A 23,506-nucleotide genomic window follows, 5' to 3' on the forward strand; every position below is an offset into this window, starting at 1 on the left:
TCTACCAGAGGCCTGGGAGTTTGAGGGTCCTGCGCAGTATTTTAGCTGTTCCTAGGACTTCACACTTCTGGACTGAGGCTTTAGATGTTGCTCCTAGAAACTGCCTAGGCCACTCTCCCAGTTTGGGGGTCAGTGCCCCGAGTGCTCCTACTACCAGAGGGACCACGTCAACTTTGACCTTCCACGCTGTTCCAGCTGTTCTTTCAACCCTTGATACTAGGGATGCACTGAATATTCGGCCGAATATTGCAAAAAAAAAAACACATTCGGTATTCGGTGGAATAAGTGAAAAGCAAGGCCGAATAATAGCGCTGTGTTTTGATAATGCAATCAAACAGCGTACGGTGACGGATGGAGTAAAATGTCGGCAGTGTGGCAATATTTTACTCCGTCTGTCACCGCACTCGCATTTGCGACTAAAAATAGTTTTGTGCGAGCAAAATAAATCATTCAGCACGCTGTGTGAGTACAGATTTCAACCAGCAGCAGAAACGAAAGGCGAATCCCGCCGGTTGTGGGTTGAACGGGGGTCACAGACACAGACAGGAATGTATTCCTGTCAAATACGGCGGCCATAGTGCTCCGCAGCGCAAGATATAAGGCTTACCAGCGACAGAGAAGTCCAGCTCCAATAATGTCCTCTTCTTGGCGTCATGACTGCCCAAAAATACCTGGACAGCCGAGCCGTGGCGGCACACAGGTATGTGACGTGTCAGAGGAGAAACGAGCCGTTCACATTTCTCTCTTTGTGGCAGGTAACGGTCCACAAACCTCACCGCACTTTAGGGACTGTTCTTTACTTATGGAGGGACTGCTCTTTACTTTTCAGGGGAGGAGGGTGGCTGGTTGATTTTTATTTTATTTATTTATTTTATTTTGATCCCCCCTATGTTAATCACTGATTGATGCTGAAGTATGAATAAGTCAATAAGTAATTTATTCCATTGAAATATCATTGATGTATTATAGAAAAGTGATTTATCTTTTTATAAATGACAAAAGGCACATCTGCCTCATTTTTGCTGTGGTATCGTGATACTACTAAGAACCATGATATTTTCACTGGTATCGTACAGTGGGATCCAATTTTGGTACCGTGACAACACTAATCTGGAGGGGGTTCATCTGAAAAAACTAATGAAAAACTAAACAATGATATTCAGTATTCGGTACTCAGTATTCGGCCAAGCGTTTAATTGTATTTGGCTTCGGCTTCGGCCACAAATTTTCATTTTGGTGCATCCCTATGCTGGTGTGTCCCATCAGGATTTGGGTACTTAGAGTCCATACTGGGTACAGATGTTCTTATACACTATCGCAGCCACTCGGTTGTGCCTTCCCATGTACACTGATCCTGCCTGCATCCTACACCCTGCCACTATGTGCTGGACTGTCTCGGGTCTGATCTGCTGTGGTAGACCCTGGCCTCTATGTATGTAATGGCCCTTGTGCTTAGGGCCTGGTCTTGCCTCTGTGCTCTCTGTCAGTCCAGCATTCTCGAGCCACCAGTAGGTTTCTTGATACCAGCCACTTCCTCTATCTGACGGTGGTATGTACCATGTAGGGGCTTGTCCCTCCGTGTTGTTTGCTCTTCCACCTCTCTGCCCTCAGGTTTCTTGGCAGCTCATCCTTTGGGGCCATCTATATACATATATGTGTGTGTGTGTGTGTGTGTGTAAAAATATAAAATAACTGTGTCATTAAAAAAGCATGTCCTAAAGATAATAGGCTCTAAAGTTTGCTCCTCAGACAGACTTTCTGGGTAATGACAGAGTGGACACTGTAGGGGTTCACTACCTCCAGCAGGTGGCAGTAGCGCGACATTACGTGTACAAGCTACCGTTAACACCCAGAGAAGAAGCGCAGGAAGAGGGCGGGAACAAGTGTGTGGGTTAGGAGCTGGGACAGCAGGCGGAGGAGGGGGGAAGTCGTCCTGAAGGAATTTCTGACAGTAATGGAAAATACTCAGCTTCAAGTCTGCGTTGAAGAATAACCACGACTTTTCTCAGTTAAAACTCAGGCGGTGTTTCTATTCTGACTTTAACACGGAGGTAACGGTGAAATCAATGACTTCTGCGGACAGCCGAGCAGGACACAGACACGGAGGGGGGACGGTAAGTCAGGACCAGGACACCCGGCCACAGGGTCTCTGCTGCCGGATAACAGGTTTTATGGAGTCCCTGAGGTGCCCAGAGGCGACATGTTATTTATGTTGTTTGTTTTGTGCATGTGAGTTATTATCATCATGTTCCCACAAGGTATTAGATAATAAGATAATTAGATCATAACTGTAGGCACAGGATAATAAACTGATTACTATAAGTCACTTATCTCATGCGCACAGGATAATAACTTGAGGTAATAGATAAAAAAAACAAAAAAATAGCACATGTACGGGCTTTGTAGGTTTTCCTTTCTTTATTTTATAAAATGTAAATGAAGTTTAACTTGCCCTGGAGCACCTTTGTCAATGTGTAACTCTGTCTTCATTGGTTGGTTCATAGTCAGAGGCTTTGCATTTAAATGGAAAATATAAATGTTTTATAAATGTTCAACCCAATAACAAAACCTTAATCTAACCTTTAATAGTCTCTACAGTGCATGCAAGAAAAAAAATATTTTACATTTTCCTTGACTGAATGAAGGAAATGAGGCCAAATTTAGTGGCTTATTTGTTTTAGTTTAACATTTAAATGAAATTGAACATTGAATGAATAATAAATACGGTAATATATTTCTACCTTCCTTGAGAAAAGTTGCAGTTAATGATTATTTGTTACTGAATTTTTTGATTCAGTTAATCATTTGGTCTACAAAATGTTTGAAAACAGTGAGAAAAGGCAGCTAAACCCAACAGTGACTTCATCAATGTCTTGTTTTGTCCACACAACATTGCCAAACACCAAAATATTAAATTTATTATAATGTAAGAAGAGAATTTTCACATTTGAGAACCTAAAAATATAATATTTTGGGTATTTTTGCTTTTTAAAAAATGATTTAAACAGTTGCTGATTTATTTTCTGTTAATCAAATAATGAATTTATTGACTTATTGTTGCAGCTTCAGGTAACAGTTACATATACACACATACACGATGAGGAACATGACTGATGTACAGTTGTTGTGTGACACTTTTAATTGTGTTCTAAGCAAAAAAATTATTCATAAGATTAGATAAGATCGTCCTTTAATGTTCCTGCAGAAAAAAGCAGCATTACAGCAGCAAAGGGATAGATAGTGCAAACAGGAAGCATCAGTAGAAAAAAATAAAGTTCTCAGCAATATATTTAAGTACGTACAGTAAATAAACTGTTCAAAAACAAAGAGCAGTATAATAAGGAAGCGTCAAAAGGAAGCAGAATATAATAAACAGACAATAAATTGCAGCATATGCGTGCCTTACAGTAGCTGCTGTGACATTTTGTGTACATCAGTAGCCTTAAAATATTGAATAGATGATGCTTTATATTGGAGCCAATTTGACAGATTTTGGACTTGAGTTTGGTGTGAGAACAGCAAGACAGGATGAGGGTCACTCAAACAGGTGTCACAGAATTACAGAAATCACTTTGTCAATGTGTTAATCATCATCTACTCATGTACGGTACATGCAGTATTTATGTACTGTTTAGTAGTATAACATACTGCTATAACACATGACTGGTGTTTAATGTGCTGCATGTGTTTGATATGTCATTGTGTCCTCGGATGTTTATTTGTGTAGCATTAATGACATTAAGACTGTTTACATGGATCAACGTGACCCTACAGAATGATAGGATGTAGGCTACCTGCTATTGGATTAAATGTGTCTGCACAAATTTAGTAGCTCAGACCGGTGACAGTTGTCAGGCAGGCGGCAGGCCATGTGATCTTTTAGTTTTTTTCCTCCAAGCTTTATTTGCACGACAGAACTTACAACAGATTTACCAACAACAGCAACAAGGCAGTGTAAGCTTAAAGTAGTGCACAGAACATTATACATTAATAATAATAATGATAATAATAATATTAAGAAGAAGAAATTAAAAGCAAATAACCTAAATTCAGTAAATTAAAAATAAAATTAATTACATAAACCTCTAGTTTCTAGCTTTTGATTTTGTGCAGTATTTTACTGGGTCTAGGTAGGATTTAAAGTTGAAAATAAAGACAGTTATAGAGGCTGGAAGCTGCCTAAATCAAAAATAAATGACTATATGAATAAATTAATATGCCAATAAATGTATAAAAAAAACATAAATTGATATTTGTGTTTTACTTACTTTTTTTTAAAATTACCTTTGCATTAACTATGTGTACATATAGGTAATCAGTGCATGAAGGTGTTGATCCCATGACACACACCCCTAATTTGCAAGAGGAAGAAGAAATACATTAAGAAATAAATTTAAAAAAAATACTGAAATATCAAGGTTTGGGGGAAAATATAGGGGGAAAATGCAAAGAGCACATACTATATAAATAAATACATTAAAACAATGAATAAATAAAATTCAAAATAAATAAATACTAAATAACTAAATAAAGATTTAAAAAATTAAATAGGAAAGTAAATGAATAGGGGAATTAACAAAAATGTTTAATAAATAAAGAAGCTGATTAAAACAAATATCCATTTATGTCACATTTTATAAATTGATTATTGCCAACATTTATTTTTTAATATTTTCGGAATATGTAACAGCCTATTAATTCATTCATTGAATCATTTACCTGTGTATTTATTTTTTAATTTGGCAGTTTCATCCTCCATAGCCAGCAAGGTGGGGTTTCTGCCATAATTTAAACGGTCTCAGTTCATATTTTAAACACATGATTGCGTTTTGTCTTGTTCACACAGGTGAAAGGATTTGTCCAGAAAGTCCACACTCCTCACCCGTCCCTAAATGATTCACTGGAGGGAGAAATTCAGGCCTTCCTCATCGATGAAGACCAACTCCACACCTGTGATGACCTCACCAAAGTCAACCCAGTGACACCATCAACAGGTGACAAATGGGGCTTAAATGTCGCTGGGCCCCGTGGAGTCTCTGAATCACTTGATAAAGATTATTTATCACTTCGCTCGCTGCTTCTGTATGGAGGTCAAAAGCTGCCAGACTCAGAATTAAATAAATGACTCGATAGATAAATAAATATGCCACTACATGTGTAAAAATTTAAATAAGAAATGTAGGCATTCATGTGACAGGAACTGATATTTCTATTTAAATGTGCTTTTTAATTTATTTACATTTTTATTATTTCCCTTATTTATTTACTTGTCTATTCAATTTTTTCTTCAAAATATTTATTTTTTAAATTATTTTTAAATGTATTTTTTGCATTTTTTTTTTAAAAAAAGAACTGATTTATTTGTGTATTACTTTTTTATACATTTCTTTATGCATTTCTTCTTCATAATGCAAATGAGGGGGCTGTAATTAAAAAATATATATATAGGGGCAACTTTTAACTTATGGGTTGATCAACATCAGAGCGCATAGATTGACTGTACATATATGGATATTATTTTATATATTTCATGATATATTTATTTATTTTGTACCTTTAAAGTAATATCAATTTATTTATAAAGTCATTTATTTAGGAATTTTTGCAGCTTCCATCCTCCATACTTTTAGTGCTTGCTGTTTCAGCTTCACAGCCAGTATGGCACAATGTTTTCCAGCTTATGTCACCTTGGTTTGCAGTATTTGCTGTGTTCTGTTTAACCACTTAAAGATAAAATCTGCAGGGATGATAAAAAAACATCTATTAATGCATGAATGACCGCTCTGCTACCAACATGCTGCACGAGACGGAACAAGTTTCACTCAAGTGACTGAACTGAGAGCATGAATTACTTAGCTGGCAGACAGAAACCTCCAACATAAAAAAAATAATTCTTGTATTCCTTATACATTTATAATACGTCAGGGCTGCATGTTAATATGAAGCTCAATATATTAAAGTTTCTTATGGACTTTTTTTATTTTAATCATCAGTCATTTTTATTCCCCTATGTTTTTCTTGACATAAAAATGAAATGTCACCAGCATTATGTGAGAAAAGATCAGTGTTTGTAATAATCTGTGAAGATTTTAGTTTAGCAAGGCAGTGTCAGTATTAAAAAATAAATAAATATGCCTCTGAAATAAATAAAATGGCTATGAAGTAAGTCCTGAAAAAATAAATAAGGCAATAAATACACAGTTAAATGTAAACATAAACATGTAACTTATTGTACAGGCCAATGAATAAATAAATTATAAATAAATAAAAAGATTTTTATTTTATTAAATATTGACTTAAATGGCATTCCATAACAGTAGAAGGCAGGGTAACAGCATGAAATTAATGTGGCATATTTTCTTTGAAAGCTCTTCTGGTAAATGAATCGTGTTGTTTTATGTAGTCACATAATCTTATTATAGGCAAACATATCTTTGCTGCTGTGTCTCTGGTGGTTATCATCTGTGAAACACCGTCTATGCCTAATTATAATATCTAATATTTTCCTCCGGTAGTGCTGAAATGCCTGCAGGCCAGGTACAGTGTGAAGGTGTTTTACACCCATGCTGGCTGCACCTTGGTGGCTCTCAACCCCTTCCAGCCAATCCCAGACCTCTACTCTCTGGATGTGATGAAGGAGTATCACTGTGCTCCTCAGCCGCAGGTATTTTGTGGTCAAACGTAAATCATCCTTTTGTCAGCTTTAGTCAAACATCATTAAACTCTGGAACCTCCTGAAGGCACTGACGTCTCTCCCCGCCAGCATCTTAACAAATCTGTATTTTCTACTGTCAACAGGAGTTCAAACCACACATCTTTATAGTGGCAGAAGAAGCCTACAGGAATGTTAAGGGCCAGCTGGAGCCGGTGAACCAATCCTTGGTGGTCAGCGGTGAGAGCGGAGCAGGAAAGGTAAACCATCATCATCATCTTCTTCATCTGTTGCACATTTAACGACAGTGATCTCTCCTCAGTTGCTCTTCCTGAAGTTACTTCCATTGTTTTCCCTGTTGGAGCGTGTCTGATGCCATCAAATGTACCAGAAATAACATAAAAAAAATAAATGTTGTAACTAATTTATAGTGTGACATGAATTGATATTTATGTTTTAATTCACTTGTATATTTATTTACCTTTGTATTATATATTTATATGTACGATAGTCAATCTATGCACTCTGATGTCGATCAACCAATTGGTTGGTAAAGTTGATCTCTTGACACACCTTGAATGACAGAATCCATATTTGCACAATGGGAAGGAAATGCATGAAGAAATGTATAAAGAAAATAATACTAAAATAAATAGGGGGAAAATGCAAAGGGGAAAAAAATAAATGGTTAAATACATGAATAAATAAATTTAAAATAAATGGAAAGTACATGCAAAAATAAATACATACATGTAAAATGTAATTACTGGCAAATTAAATAGGAAAATAAATAATCAATTAATATAAAGGTTAAAAAAAATTAATTAAAACATCAGTTCATGTACCATTTTATCAATTAATTAAAGCCTACTTCATTAATACACAAATAAATATATATATACGTATTTTTAAATAAACAGAATTAAAAAACATTTAAATTAAATAGGAAAATAAAAAGATGGGGGGATTAACATAAAGATAAACAAAAAAGTAAATTAAAACATCATTTCATGTCCCATTTATTAATTAATTAAAGCCTAATTAATTAACGCATGAATAAATACATTTTTGAAAACATAATAACTTTAAAATAAATACAAATACATGCATTATCATCTAATAATGCCTACAGTTATTTTTGATTTTATTTTTGGTATATGTCTAGGTATTTAAATTATTATTGCGACATTTATTCAGTTAATTTTTATTTTGGTATCTTCTATCCTCCATATTTCTAAGAGTTTTTCCTTATCTGAATTGAGGGTTAAAAAGGACAGAGGGTGTCGTATGCTGTATAGATTGTAAACCCTTGGAGGCAAATTAGTGATAAATAGTAGATTATATAAAAAAAATGTACTTTACTTGATGACATAGTGTGTTAATAATTAACGTAACGTACAACATCAGTCCAGGGTTCAAACTATCAGTTGCTTTTTAACGTACAGTGCCATAGATTGGAGTACTGGCTAATTTACAGTATGTAGGAAAAGCTGATTATGTGTTTATAAACGGGCTGCTTTCAAGAATCTTAAGTCTTTGAGATTTAAGCTATGGTTATGTCACTTTAGCCTGTGGGAACTTTTGCTGAGCATTTTTTGTTTTTTCTGACATTTTTCGGTTAAAATATTAATCATTTAAATTCTCAAGTGATTCATTGATAAGGAGAATACTTGTTAGTTGCAGCTGTAAACACGGTGATGGCTGTAAATTGTGTCATAGTATGAGCAGAAACAAACCTTCTGACCTTCACCTGTGATTTGTTTCTTTACAGACATGGACATCTCGTTGCCTGATGAAATACTACGCGACTGTGGCGGCCTCCTCCTCTGTGGTGAAGAGTCAGGACACAGTGGAGAGGATCGAGAGGAGGGTGCTGGACTCCAACCCCATCATGGAGGCTTTTGGTAACTGATAACTGATCGCTGGTGTCTGGATAATGTGATAATAACTACTGTGGACAGTCACTCAGTCAACACTTTGTCCTCCGTGTAGGCAACGCCTGTACGCTCCGGAACAACAACAGCAGTCGCTTTGGAAAGTACATCCAGCTCCAGCTAGACAGGTACTTACAGCTGATTCTTCTTCATCATGTGAGCTTGCTGATGGTCAGTTTGTTTAACGTGTTACTTTCACATGAAGGAATCAGCTGCTGGTGGGGGCATCTGTGCAGACATACTTGCTTGAGAAGACCAGGGTGGCCTGCCAGCCGGATAACGAGAGGAACTTCCACATCTTTTACCAGGTGAGAGCTGCACAAAACCTCATTTTAATATTAACACAATGATACGTACAGCAGGTGTAAACGCTGATATTTGTTTTTCAGATGATGAAAGGAGCCACGGATGAGCAGAGGAAGGAGTGGAAGATGCCAGGTGACCAAAGTTTTGCGTGGCTGCCGAACTCTGAAAAAACTGTTGAAGGTTGGTTTTTATTTAGACAGTTATTCTGGACATTTTTGTGATTCTCTTTTGTACCTCTGTGTGACTTGTGTGATATTGTGATGGGCGGTGGGCGTGCCGTCTGCAGTGATGGAGGCGCTGTGCCAGAAGGCAAAGCTTTCGATTTACTGGTCCATCTACACCTATGGTCATGAGCTCTGGGTAGTGACTGAAAGAATGAGGTTGCAGATACAAGCAGCCAAAACAAGTTTCCTCCGTGGGGTGTCTGAGCTCAGCCTTAGAGATAGGGTACGGAGCTCAGACATCCGCAGGGAGCTCGGCATAGAGCTGCTGCTCCTTCGTATCAAAAGGGGTCAATTGAGGTGGTTCGGGCTTCTGAACAGGATGCCTCCTGGGCACCTCCTGTTGGAGGTGTTCCTGGCACGTCCCACTGGTAGGAGGCCCTGGGGCAGACCCAGAACCCACCGGAGGGATGACATATCTCATCTGGCCCGGTAGAGCCGTGGGGTCCCCCAGGAGGAGCTGGAAAGCGTTGCTGTGGAGAGGGACGTTTGGGGTGCTTTGCTCAGCCTGCCGCCCCCGCGACCTGGCTTGGGATAAACGGCTGAAAATGGATGGATGGATGGATTTTTGTGATTGTTACTTATAACTACTCCTCATTTTATGTTTTACAGAGGACTGTTTTCACGAGACTATCGAGGCGATGGTTCATCTGGGCATTAATGAAGAAAGGCAGAAACAAATATTCAGGGTAAGGTACTCGTCATAAATTTAACCCGCTGTATTTAGCATTTCTAAACCCCATGAACATTTCTTTTATTATCTTTAATTAATTTCTCTGTCTGTTGTGATGCCTTACAGATATTAGCAGGGATTCTGCAGCTGGGCAACTTCAATTTCTCCTCTCCAACGAGTGAATCCCAACCTTGTGACCTTGACGAACAGTCCAAAGGTATTGGATATTATTATTATTTATCAAGAATATTTTTATTCAATTGTAACAGGTTTACATAATGCATATTCACAATAGGTATCAAACATTAAAACCAGTGGTGGGTGAAGTGAATAACATTGATCATCTTGTAACAGTACAATGTTCTGCTGGTAAACCTTGGTAAACCTCCTGGCATTCATGTGGATGCTACTTGATGTGCTCCACCCACCAAAACTCTGTTGCAGACAAAATAAACTCATGGCAACGGCACTTGTCAATGGCAGTGCCCCCCAGCAAGACAATACACCATGCCACATCACAAAAACTGCTCAGGAATGACCTGAGGAACAGGACAAAGAGCTCAAGGCATCGACCTGACCTCCAAATACCCCAGATCCCAACCTGATCGAACATTTCAGGGACGTGCTGGTACCCCAGAGGTACCCCTGATCCATGGTATGTGCTCCTTGGACCGGACTTGACTCTGACCTGTCAAGGAATGGAGAAAGGACCTCTGGAGGGTGTCCCTTGGTGTCTGGCACCAGGGCGTTAGCTTCAGATCTTTTGAGTCCTGTGCATTGTGAGGTGGGGTACCAGCATGTCCCACAGATGTTTGATCAGATGGGGATCCAGGGAATTTGAAGAACAGGTTGACACTTTTAGCACTTTGTCACCTTCCTTGGGTCATTCCTAAGCAGTTTTTGTGGTGGAGCGTGGTGTATTGTCCTTCTGGGGGGCCACTTCTTCTGAGGAGTGCCGTTGCCATAAGGGGGAAGTACATGGTCTACACTGGTGGGTGGCGCGTGTCAGGTGGCATCCACGTGAATGTCAGAGCCAAAGGTTTCCCAACAGTACATCACATTGCAACAAGATGATCAGTGTTGTTCACTTCACCTGTCAGTAGGGGTGTAACGGTACACAAAAATCTCGGTTTGGTACGTACCTCGGTACACAAGTCACGGTTTGTTTTTTTTTTCGGTACAGTAATGAAAAAAATAGACAACTATTAAATATCTTTTACTTATTGGTAACCTTATTAAAACATACCACCACAGCAGTTAACTCTTTTTACACAATTTTTGAATGAAACAAATATATATAAAATCCTGCTTTTTCACATTGTTTGAATGAAAATAGAAATATAAAAGTGAAAAATAAAATCCTGCTGTTTTTTTAACACATTTTTTGAATGAAAAATAAAAATATAAATTTCTGCTTAAACAGTTTTACTCAATTAAAATAAAAAGTATAGTGCAGCTGGTCAGCTTTAAAGCCTGCTCAGATTCAGTTTTACTAGGAACTTACTTAGCTTTCCCACTTTGTTAAAGTGCAGTAAACAAAACATACTTATATCTAAAGTGCAGCTTGAACAGTTTTACTCAACTCCAATGGCGCTGATTATTTCTTTAGCGCGATGGTCAGGGAAATGCTCTTTCTTTTAAAATGACGACGATATCGTAGTTTGCACCAGATTGCTCTTTCTAGTCGTGCCGGTTAGCGTTCAAACTCGGGTGGTGTCGCTTTAGATGCGTTAGCATGTTAGACGTGTTTCCAAGTACATACCCGACCGCTGTTCTGCAGTGTCGGCACACTGCTTTTGTCTCGTCAACTTGTTTATTTCCATCTTCGTATTTTACCCTGAAACCAAAGTGTTCCCAAACGGAGGTTTGTGGGTGGGTCTTCAGGTTCGTCATGCTCACTTGCCATGTTGTCAAAATGCGAGAATGCGCTGTACAAAGTGAAAGCGGAGATTTATGGTCGGACTCAGTCCGTCACTCAATTATGTCCGTCGGGGAACTAGATATTTTAAATGGTTCGGCTCGCAAAAACTGAATTAAAATAAAACAAAATAAAATAAAATAATATCCTGCGCCCAATAATTCGGTACAGGGTCGTGCCGAACCGAAAGTCACGTACCGAACGGTTCGACACAAATACATGTACCGTTACGGCCCTACCTGTCAGTGGTTTTAATGTTTTGGCTGATCGATGTAAATGACAAGGAACAAAGCAAGAAATCCAATCCCAATCTTCCCCATGTCACTAACCCCAAATAACAGCTGGAATATTGTCAATAGGACGGTTCTCCATCTGTCGAGCTGTCGAATTAAGACTAGATGGATAGAAAAGTAAGGAAGAGCACAGGGAAGGTAGAGCCAAGCAGAAACGTCTGTCTTACTCCCTCTAGATGTTGATGCTGACGTTATTTCGGGGCCCAAGTGGTGTCTCTTAATCCTGCGCTACAGAGGGCTTTGATGGCCTGACATTGGGCTTGCCCTCGAATTCCCATTCCCTTAAGCAGCCTGGTAGTTGACTTGCCCATGAAGCCTCTGCAGCCAATTTCAACTGGGAAAACCTTTTCTTTCCAGGCACATTGCATAGGGCTCTTGCATTCTTAGGCCTCCTCCACAGCATCCTCCCTGGGCATAGAGAGCTCTATTTTGTAGACAAGGCACAGTGAGTAGGACCAAAGCACGAGGTCTGGTCTGAAGTTATAAGAGGCAATCTCAGATAGGAAGCTTAGCCGCTGATTCAGATCTGCCAATAACCTCTGGTCACGTGCCTCTTCTAGCTGGCTGGTGCCTGATTTTACTGGACAGGCCATGGATTGAGTCACACGTTCACAGACAAACTCTCTTGTAAATGCGGGATGGGATGATGGAGGAGGCAGGGCATTGACACACTTCAGCACCTGACTGTGCTGTGTGCTGCCAGGTGTGACGACCTTGTGTCAGGCTTGTCTCGCAGCCAACAAGAATGTGTTTTAGGTTTGCTGGAGACGTGCAGAGGGGACATGTAGGGCCACTGGCTGAGGTTCGTTGGAGATGGCAGGTTGTTGTTAATGAAAAAGAGGAAACTAAAATGTAGTTTAAACAAAAAATAAAGTTTTTTTATTTTTATGTTTTTTCAAACATGAACAACGTAGTTAACAGCCTTCCTTTCCTGCCTGTGTCTCAGACTTCTTGCAGAGGGCTGCTGAGCTGCTGTGTGTCCCGGCTGAGGAGCTTCAGGCCTGTCTAAAAGTGAGGACGTTGAAGGCGGGGAAGCACAGCGTGCTGAAGCCCTGTTCCCAGGCAGAGTGCAGCATGAGGAGAGACTGCCTCGCCAAGGTCATCTACGCCCAGTAAGAACCAGGATTTGATCGTCAGATAACAGCAGTGTGATAATAGTATGTGGAAAGGAGGAAGGAGACCGGCCGTGCAGGAACTTGTTTTTGTCTCTGTTGTCGTCAAACACTCCACATAAACACTCAAATGTGAAACCATCACGTTCGTCTGTTTACAATAAACAGTGTCTGTTAATCACTCTTTATATTTACAGGCTCTCTCAGAGGAGGAGTAAGAGTTTGTGTCTTTTTCCCAACAGATTATTTGAATGGCTGGTGACGTTCATCAACAACAGCATATGTGCAGACAAATCCATGTGGTGCAACTTCATAGGTAAAAAACTGACATTGAATATGAATATATTTGTAATATTTTCCCCAGTTTCTTTTCATCAGAAGGGTTTGCTGCTACGTAGATTTTAACATTCAAGGAATTTGCTTTGGTGTTTTGATAACAGTAATAATAATACATTTTATTTTTAGGTGCCTTTCAAAGCACTCAAGGGCACCTTATTAGACACAGTGTAACAAAACAACAAGCAGTGTATCCATAGATCATAGAATCAAACAACAATTCCACAATATGCAATAAACGCTCATGAAACGACTGAACAAAACTCATAATTATAAATGATATAAAATCATCAGTCTCAATATGTATAGATAGATCAGATATAACAGTCTAAAAGATTTATGTAACTCTTCTCAACATTGTGGCACAGAGAAAGAAGAATAGGAATTTAAATAAACAAATACATAAATACATTTTTAAAAAATGGATTTGAAACAACTTCAAGAATATAAAATTCTAGTAATAATAACTATATTTATAAAGCCAAATTAAAAGCCAGATTAAAGAGATTTGTTTTTAATAATTTTAAGGACGTTTGCTGCCCTAAAAAACAAGAAAATTATATATAAAAATGAAGAAAAAAATGATAATGATCACCATTATTTTTCTTTCACAGTTAAACAGTTTCATTACTGTTTTTAATGATAATAAATTTGAGAGTCTTGATTTATTTTTTAAATTCACATAAAAATCCAGAGAGACTGGGGTCAACTTTTTTTTTTCGTCATTGATGTATGTGAAAGATAACATATAATCAATAAGTTTATAATGAATTCATATGATGATGATATCATAATGTAACGTTATATTTAAAATGTATGACATTTTTACACACATAATACTTTGTTTGAATAACTGTGATATTTTGAAAATGAAATATTGATATCATGTTAATGATACTGAGTAAATAATCCAGCGTCTCTTAAACCATTTCAGTTTCTTTCCGCTCTCACTTTGCCTCCCTGCACTTGAATTTTGAGTGTAATTTGTAAAAAAAAAAAAGAAGAAGAAGAAGAAGAAGACAAAACACACAATAATTATTATCATTTTCAATTTTTTATATTAATATCACGATAATATCGTTATTGTGAATTCTTTTGACCATGACATTGATGTAGTGAAAACCTGATATCGTGCCAGCCCTAATACAATGTTAAAATAAATGCTTGTTCATCAGTTAAAATTGCTTTTGTTTTCAGTATCTAAGAATTTGGAGTAATTTCGATTTGTTGCTTATTAAATATTGTGTGTGATTTAGCTGTGTGCTGCTTTACTCTTATTGGTCAAACAGAATTCATATGGTAATCATCCTGCCCACTGCCAATCAGTACCTTTAATTAAAAAGCTTTTCCTCTCTGAGAAATTTTCCATCTTTCATGGACTGTATTACTGTTAATGTAACTCAGAGACTCATGTTAACGTCCTCTCCTCTCTCTGATCTGCAGGAGTTCTGGATGTGTACGGCTTTGAGTGTTTCCAGATCAATAACCTGGAGCAGCTGTGCATCAACTACGCCAATGAGAAGCTGCAGCAGCACTTTGTGGCTCATTACCTCAGAGCTCAGCAGGTATCAGTTTCCATGCAGTGATCTCAGGAGAGACACGGTGTCTCTGCTGGCCTCAGACATCCAGGAGGCTTCGTGAAACCTCTACATATAATAATATTCATGTTTGTTTTCCCAGGAGGAATACGTGACTGAGGGATTGGCGTGGTCCTTCGTCAAATACCAAGACAATCAGAGCTGTCTGGATCTTATAGAGGGAAGCCCCGTCAGTGTGTTCTCTCTTCTTAATGAGGTAATTTACTTGTTGTTAATTGTCCTCCACTCCTTTTAACCCTTTGTTTCCATGTGATCGTTCTCTTGCTTAATCATTGATTTATAATTAAGTACATGTATCTGTAGTATCTGGATGATGACAACTTTTTCCGCACCTGTCCTAAAGGAGAGTCGTCTGAATCGAGTCTCCGACGCGAAGACGTTCAGGGTTCGTTTGGAGAAGGAGCTCCGTGATAACGCCAACATCAGCTGGGACAAGTTCAGCAAGGAGCCTCACTTCACTGTGGCGCATTATGCCGGCAAAGTCAACTACCAGATCCAGGGGATGGTGGAGAAAAACAAGGTGTGTAAGACTACCATCACACTAATATCTTTTTTTATTTAAAACTGTCTCAAAGCGAATGTCTCAGTTTTAGGGGTTCCAAAACGGTGGAGCAGTGTGGGGGCAAGGTGAAACGTAGCAAAAGTTATGTGTTTTAAAAGAAAACATATCAGTGTGGATGTAGCCTAAGAAAAACTTTGAAAGTTGACCACAGGTCCACCCACTCATCTCCATCTTGACTCTGTGTTTTAGGACCCAGTGCCACCAGAGCTCATCGACCTGCTCCAGAAGTCTGACGACCCGCTGCTTCAACAGATCTTCACCGACAAGGAAACCGAGAACCCAACGAACAAGGGGCTCAGTAAAGTCACCGTGGTCTCCAAGTTCAAGGTGCGAGAGCCAACTGAAGCCTCTGTCCACAGGGTTATAGTAGCTTGTTGGGGACCGTAGCATCACAGCACTGATGATGTTAATGTCTGATTGTAGAACTCTCTGGAGAGCCTGATGAAGATCCTGCACACCACCACTCCTCACTACACCCGCTGCATCAAACCCAACCCAGAGTGCAAACCGCTGACCTTCAAAAAGGAGGAGGTGGGTGTTCTCTTTAACAGCACTGACAACGAGAGGCAGTGCTTTCTATTTTTACAAAATGCTTTAATGGATATTTCCTGTCTGCTGTCAGGTCATCATGCAGCTGGAGGCCTGTGGGATCGTGGAGACGATTCATATCAGTGCTGCTGGCTTCCCAATAAGGTAAAACATTTTCCTTTGTTAACTCCTAATCTTAAAGTGTTTGACAACCTGGACCCTTCTTTCCTGTTTTGTGTCAAAGTGGGAACAACAACTGCAATACATGCTGCAATGTAACCACCCAAGACATGTTCTTGTTCATCAGTGTACATTCACTAAGTTCTTGCTTTTGTTACTGACAGGCTCATATTGTTATCTTAATTGTCTGACAACATTATGGGAAGGATCCCTACAGAGACAGACCTTTTTGTTAGAGAGTAAGATCCTTTTTGTTTAACAAGAATAAGCCCCAAAATTGCTATCACCAAACCCACCAGACTATACATGCTAAAATGATTAGCATTAGAAGTTAGAAGTTTGTGAGAAAAGAATCTTTGTAAAGTGCACATTAGATTTGTGAGTTTACTTAAGTTAGAACCATTTAATTTACGTAAATGGAGTCTAGTGACTTTGGCAATGGCAATTTTGGAAATGTCACTGGTTACACAAAAAAGATTTTACTCATAAACAAAAAGGTCTATCGCTGTAGGGATCCTTTCCATAAATGTTGTCAGACAGTTGAATAAAAAAAAATCTGATCCTGTCAGTGACAAATAAAGTGAATAAAGAGTGTTTTACGATGATAGAATTATTGTTTATTTAATTATTGTCATAAATTATTGTTGATTTAAATGGAGTCTGGTGATAGACCTTTTTGTTAGAGAGTAAGATCCTTTTTATTTAATCAGCAACAGCCCTGAAATCCCTGTTGCCAAACCCACCAGACTCCAGTTGGTCAAAGTCAAAAGACACAAAATAAAACCCACAAAAACTGTCCTGGTTCATCTTTTCACTGTCCCAACAATCACCAGCTCTGGTTTGGTTGAAATAAACCCTTAACTCACTCAGTTTCATATGATAATATGCTGACACTATACATGCTAAAATTACAGTTTATTTAAATAGAGTCTGGTGTGTTTGGTAGTAGCAGCATGAACATGCCCTGAGTGATTACATTGCAGCCTGTTTTGCAGCTGCCGGCTGCAGAGCTCTCACTCAATACTGGACCAGTTTCAAAAAATTGTTGTTCTCATTTGTCACTTGGACAGAAAAAATGGGAAAATAGGGTCCAGGCTGGAAAATATCAAAGTTATTCTTTAATGTTTTGTTCTTTCTCTTTGATTTCGATTGACTTTTAATTGCTGTTGTACAGAATTCCTTTCCAAGGCTTCATGCAGCGTTACGGCCTGATTCTAAAACATTCAAATTTCAAGTCAGGAAGTCATCATGTTGGTAAGTACAGTTTGTTGGGGGATCAATTTATGGTTAATTTTGGGATGTTTCCTGTGGACAAAGAGTGATTTTATTTCCTCTCTTCAGGTCTGCTGGTTTATTCACCTTTTCCTTCGTTAGCCCTCTTAGTAACTGTGAACCTCAGCTCTCTGCTGTCCTGGGAACTTTTCCATTTGGTTAATAAAACAAGACTTTCTAACAAAATTTGCAACTTCTTATGAACTTTCCAGGTAAATGCATGCACCTCTGACTTTCAGAGCGTGCCTTGCATGTCATTGCATGTTTCATTACTCATTCCTGCTCAGTGCATGCTTCAACTAAAGTTCAGCTAAACATGCAATGTTGCTCTCTCAGTCTGTCTGCCTCTTCGTTCCAGACTTGAATGTGTCAACAACTACTGGATGTAACTTAATGACTGTAGTGATCACCTGACTTGTCGTGTAGCACCACCGTGAGGCAGACATTCGAGGGTTTTGATGAAACTAGTGCAGATTGTTTGGCCTGTGGTATCGCTGCTTGCAGCTTTCTACAGAACTGCTCGTACAAATGACTTCACACTCGACACTGTGCTTACTTTGTAACACACCTGAGCCCCAAACAGCTATATAAACTACGCACAAAAAGTAAGGAAATTTGTGTTTGGTAGATGATTTCTTTGTTGTAACAATGCTTCTTGGCCACCAAACAAGAGTCAACAGCAAAAAAAGCTGTTTGGCATTGGCAGAGAAGATTTGGCTAATTTTTCATGGGCGTAACCCACATACTCAGCTCTGCTGCTCATCCCACAAATGCATGTTCCTTACAAATGTGGCACCATTAAAAGGGAAATAAACTGGCTTTCAGCAGTATAAGATTCATTGCCAAGAAGCAATGTTACAACAAAGAAATAATCTACCAAACACAAATATCCTTACTTTTTGTGCTTAGTTTAATATGGCGAACATGGTAAACATTACACCTGCTAAATATAAACATGTTAACGTTGTTGTTAGCATTTAGCCTCATAAAGCCACTAGCATGTCTCTTGTTGCATGAATGTTTGAGGAACCTGCCGCTGAATATCATCAGTGTCTGAACAAACTGTGCTGTTGATTCTGATGGATTTCTCTGTGCTCTCACGCTTCACCCACTGAACAGTTTTCACCTCACTGACTGCCAAAAAATGAGTAAAGTAAATCTCTGCGGTTCTGCCCTAACTTGAATTGTCTCTCAAGTGCCTCACTATAACTCCTCTCTGTTGTAGCTGTGGAGTCTGACAGCAATGATGTTCTTCGGCAAGAGGTGGAGAAGCTCCTCAGCGTCATGTTGCAGCAGAAGGCGTTTGACACCTTGCACAACCTCGACAGTGACAAACGCAATTCATGGGTGCACTGTGGGAGGACCAAAGTTTTTCTCACCCAGTCGATGGTCAGTCATTTATGCACACACACATCCTCACACATGTTTCAGTTACTTCTCAGGCCTGTGAAGCAAACCTGGTCTTCTCAGGGGTGCTGACCTTCCTGTCTGTTGTCTCACAGCTAGATTTACTGGAGGATCAGAGGAAGAAGATCCTGTCTCAGTGTGCCTTCTCCATCCAGTGCTGCTGGCGGAGGCGCCAGCGCCGCAGACGCCACGCCCGCCAGCAGTCTGCCACCCTGATCCAAGCAGGTAAACTCTTAATGCCCTGGCCAGGTAGTGCTGAGCTCCGTGGCTTTGACCTAAGTGTCTGGCCAACAGGAACCAGCTGGTGGAGTCTGAACACAATGTTTGTAGACTGACACTGTTGATCTCTGCCGAGCACATACCTGATTAACTGTTGTTCTGAATGGGACTACGTAAACACTTCCTATCCACCATACACACAGATTAAACTTGCAGGATGAATGGCTTGGTCAGATGTTGAATGTGTTTTTATGCCTCCTGCAGCGGTGCGGTCCTGGCGGGTCAGGAGGCAGGTGCACAAGTGGAACACAGCAGCTTCAACCATCCAGAACACCTGGAGGAAGTGGAAGGTGAGATTTGGAAAGAATACATGTTTTTTTTGCCAAAGACTGTATAAAAGAGGTGGACGCAGCCTCCAGAGCCAATGCACGAGTGCCTTCCAGTGCAAAACTTTATTTATGCAGCACATTTCAGTACGAGGTAGAAGTTACAGGCACGAAACAAAGCCAGCAACCGACCATAAAAGTGACTCAAATCCATTAAAACTAAGAACAAAACCTCATGAAATAATATTGAAGATTAAGAATAAACCAATTAAAGACATGCGACTCAGAACTGATAAACTGATAAACCTGTTTACATTTGAGGCTTAAAGTTACGCATAATTAAGGGCAGGCCGCTTTCAGTGACAGGCTGTCTGATGACAATGTCCTCAGCTTCAGTCAGAGCCGCTCCTCCGTAGCTCCACCCTCTCACCCAAATATGGTCACTTCTGGCTCCAAAAACCAAGTACAGTCTATGATCTTCTGTCGTGACTCTGTCTAGCTCTTTCTTTTTCTTGTAATTCATTGGTTCTCCACAGTAACAGGCCACCTGCTCTCAAGAAGGTAACAGGATTAAAGACGTACACACAACAGTACCGTTGATAAGCTAAAGTTGGCCGGGGAGGTTCAGATGTGGATGCATAAAGAGACTTGGATACAGCTGAAGGCCTGTTCCTATCAAAGTTGCTCGGTGGCATATGAAGCAAAAAAGCTCTATTTCCGTGGTATGAAATTACCTAGATGATTGGCACTGCTTCCATCATTGAGCCCATAGAGCAAGCGCACTAGAAACTATCGCTGGCTGAGCTGGCTACTTCTGGTTTAGCACTCTGAACAGTAGCTCTGAGCTCATCTTGACACTGTCATCACTCTTTGCCACCTGCTGTCTTCACCGTGACACCCCGAGAGAGCTGCTTTCCTCCATATACACCATGAATACCTGCCTCCTGGACTGAAACAGGAAGATGGTTCCTGGCCTGATAGCTGAAGGCTCTGGCTCCTGTTCTTGTTTTTGGAGACTTCAGGAACCACGAGTAACCCTGCATTCTCAGAGCGCAGTGTTCTAGTGGGATAATAGGGCACAATGAGCTCTGTAAGATATGACGGAACAAGATCATTTAGAGCTTTGCAAGTTAGGAGAAGGATTTTAAAGTCTGTTCTGTTTTCTTGTCAGACTCTGTTGAAGTCCGTGGCTGACGCAGAACTGGATGATGCAAAGGACCTAGCGGAGGAAGAAGTGCCGCCATTGAACCCCGTCATCAGGGAGCGGGGCTCCGTGCAGCTCTCCTCCATCCCAGAGCCTGTTCCAGTGCGAGGGTGGCCCATGGGCCTGGCTCTGGCCTCAGCCCCGTCCATCACCATGTCTCTGACGGCCACAGGCTTCCAGAAGATGGTGTCTGTGATGGCCTCCCTCAACCTGCCCTCCAGGAGAGGGGAGTACAAGGTGAAGACCAACCAGTACTCGGAGGAGCTCGCCTCCATACGGGCTCAACCCAAGGTGAGGGCTGTTAAATCTACCATCAGGTTTTTAATCATGTGGATGATTTTTTTGATCGGTCATTTGAGGTGTTCTTTTCCACTCAGGGATCTGTAAAGCTGCACTGTCAGCGATCTCCACTCCTCTACGCTGACAGGCAACCAGGCATTAAGAGCGACGTGACGGGGTTCAACGCCATCCTGCTAGAGAAGACTTTGTAAGAGTTATGCAGAACACTAAATGTTGATTTCACGGACACAGACTGATCTGGCACCGAGGTGTTGCAGTGAAGCAGCTGCTCTTCCATAATCTGACACAGAGGGAACAAACCTGGTGTTTTATGCTGCCATTTTGTGTTTGAAGTGATTATTTTCAGGTCCGACTTAGAATGCCAAAGTTAACCTTGTTCTGTTATACAAGGGTGCAAAGACCTGCACCCTGGCAAAATATTTAAACCTATGAGGAGGCCAGGTAACATGATATACAAGTGTCATAGTGAGATTATTTCTTTGCATTCCCTTTTCTTTCCCCTTGCTGCCAACTGCCACTGTTTTCACCTTATAAACTGTTGCAAGGGAATGCAAGACGTAATGTGAGGGAACGGAAAAAAAAATCTTACCATGATCCTTGAGGAGTTCTGTAATAATGCACTACAATGTGAACCTGACCTTCTCATCATAAATCATCTCTAGTGGTGTTCAGGTTCCATGAACTAAAAAAAAATCATCTCTAATCTAAAATCTCAGTCAGTAGACTGTCCAGAAACACTGACCACTAAGCTGCCACATCTGAGAATAGACATGTAGAAAACAATGATGTCACTGTAGGACAAGAACAAGACGGAAAAATGTTTAAAATTAGTGTTGTCTGGAGAGCTGAAATGACACTGCACAGCCTCAGCACCTTCATAAACAGAGGACTGCAGGTTTTTGTTTTATTGTTCCCTTTTTCGAATGTCTGACTGTTGATCAAACTACGAGTGCCTTTCTCTGAATCTACACTCAAATCACAAATGGGCTGTTAGTATATGTATTTATTTAAGGGTGATTATTTATGTGTGATTTTATAGACTTATTTCGGGTGTAAAAACAAGTGGGCCAGATGCAGATACGATTGCAGATGTTATAACAACATCCACCATTTATTTAGTATGGAAGCCCATTTCTGCCAATGTGATGAAAAAAAAGTATCTCAAAATTCGACTTAGTCTTAGACTTTCTCAATATTTTGATTTAGGCCTGATGGTAGGTAAAATGTCGCTCAAAAAACAGCCAGTTTGTTCACAATTCCCACAGTTGGGCACTGAAAAGCTGCTGGAAAAAGAGCCACGGGTCCCTAAACTACCCCCACGTTTGGGGGGCAAAATACTGCTAAAAAATTAGCTATGGGTCACCAAAAAAATATCTGTATTTGGGGGCTGAAAAGCAGCTGAAAAAACAGCAATGGGGGGCTCAAAAAACACAACCCACATTTAGGGGTTAAAAAGCCGCTGGGAAAACAGCTAGGGGTCCCTAGGATACCCCCACATTTGGGGGCTAAAAACCGCTGGAAAACCAGCCTCGGTTCACTGAAAACCACAACAGCATTTTAAGGCTGAAAAAGCAGCTGGAAATACAGTAACAGTCCCTAAAAACAAAACCCATGTTTGGAGGATAATACGATGCCACAAATGTACAATGACAACATTTTCTTCTGGTATGCTGTATGAAAGAGTTGCTTATTTTCAGATACTACATCATAATTATTCTAAGTTTCTCATCATGACTCACAAGATTTTTTTCAACACATTTGCAGAAACTGGCTTCCATAATTTTGAGTGTGATTTATGCCGGAGGAAAAAAAGAAATTAAGCAAGTATTGCACATGTAAAGCACATATTGCACATTAAAACCACACACCTGCTCACACACAGCAACAGACACATGAAGACACACTCATGTGAAACAGGGAAATGATGAAGCCAGGTTTATTTAAATTGCTGCTTTTTGTTTTGATAAAGGGTCGTTCTAAGAAACCACTTCCTGTGTGGATTTAATCTGCTGCAGTCCAAAGCATTAAGCAAGTACTGTAAAACATACCAAAGTATTTTGACACTAGTGTTTTCTGTGGGAGAACAAACACTATAGCCATCGGATTTTATTATCTTTGTAATAAGTGATGTCATAAAAATGTATTAATGTAACTCAACACTGATGTTTATTGTTTTAGCTTTTGATCCAACACATTACCCACAGGGACAGCTCTGTTGATTTGTTGCATATCTTCATTTGCTCGCTAAATATTTAACATTTGCCAGCTTTAGACTGACTGAAATGTGTCATTGAGTCATTATGACTGATTTGAAATCTGTATACTGTTCTGTCAGGGATACTACGGGATCGATGTACAACTTGAAACATGTTTAAATGTTTTGTTGAAATAAATGTCAGTGTTACAACATTTTCCTTACAACTCAAACTTTGTTTGCATGATCAGCCTTTTCTCAAGTGACTTCT

The 23,506-nt window shown here is 39.8% G+C and overlaps 1 protein-coding gene across 1 annotated transcript; it reads left to right on the plus strand.

The window, feature by feature from the left end:
- Positions 1-1,883: 1,883 nt before the first annotated feature.
- Positions 1,884-23,450, plus strand: myo19 (myosin XIX). The gene is made up of 24 exons (XM_033651329.2): positions 1,884-2,114; positions 4,847-4,994; positions 6,516-6,664; positions 6,799-6,912; positions 8,424-8,556; positions 8,645-8,714; positions 8,792-8,894; positions 8,976-9,072; positions 9,726-9,802; positions 9,913-10,003; positions 12,944-13,109; positions 13,352-13,425; positions 14,889-15,010; positions 15,126-15,239; positions 15,387-15,563; positions 15,795-15,932; positions 16,029-16,136; positions 16,228-16,298; positions 17,488-17,567; positions 18,811-18,974; positions 19,088-19,217; positions 19,476-19,561; positions 20,709-21,032; positions 21,119-23,450. The coding sequence occupies exons 1-24, from the start codon at positions 2,067-2,069 to the stop codon at positions 21,230-21,232; spliced, it is 2,898 nt and encodes a 965-aa protein (XP_033507220.1). The 5' UTR covers positions 1,884-2,066; the 3' UTR covers positions 21,233-23,450.
- The last annotated feature ends 56 nt before the right edge of the window (positions 23,451-23,506 follow it).

Source organism: Epinephelus lanceolatus, chromosome 11 (genome assembly GCF_041903045.1).
Source record: "Epinephelus lanceolatus isolate andai-2023 chromosome 11, ASM4190304v1, whole genome shotgun sequence".
NCBI classification, from domain to species: Eukaryota; Metazoa; Chordata; class Actinopteri; order Perciformes; family Serranidae; genus Epinephelus; species Epinephelus lanceolatus.

What these genes read in the sequence shown, in the direction of transcription:
- myo19 (XM_033651329.2), top strand. Translation starts at nt 2,067, where the DNA reads ATGACTTCTGCGGACAGCCGAGCAGGACACAGACACGGAGGGGGGACG. An exon ending in CCCCATCATGGAGGCTTTTG is followed by an intron (nt 8,557 to 8,644) that starts GTAACTGATAAC and finishes TCCTCCGTGTAG; the next exon opens with GCAACGCCTGTACGCTCCGG. An exon ending in GGATGGTGGAGAAAAACAAG is followed by an intron (nt 15,564 to 15,794) that starts GTGTGTAAGACT and finishes TCTGTGTTTTAG; the next exon opens with GACCCAGTGCCACCAGAGCT.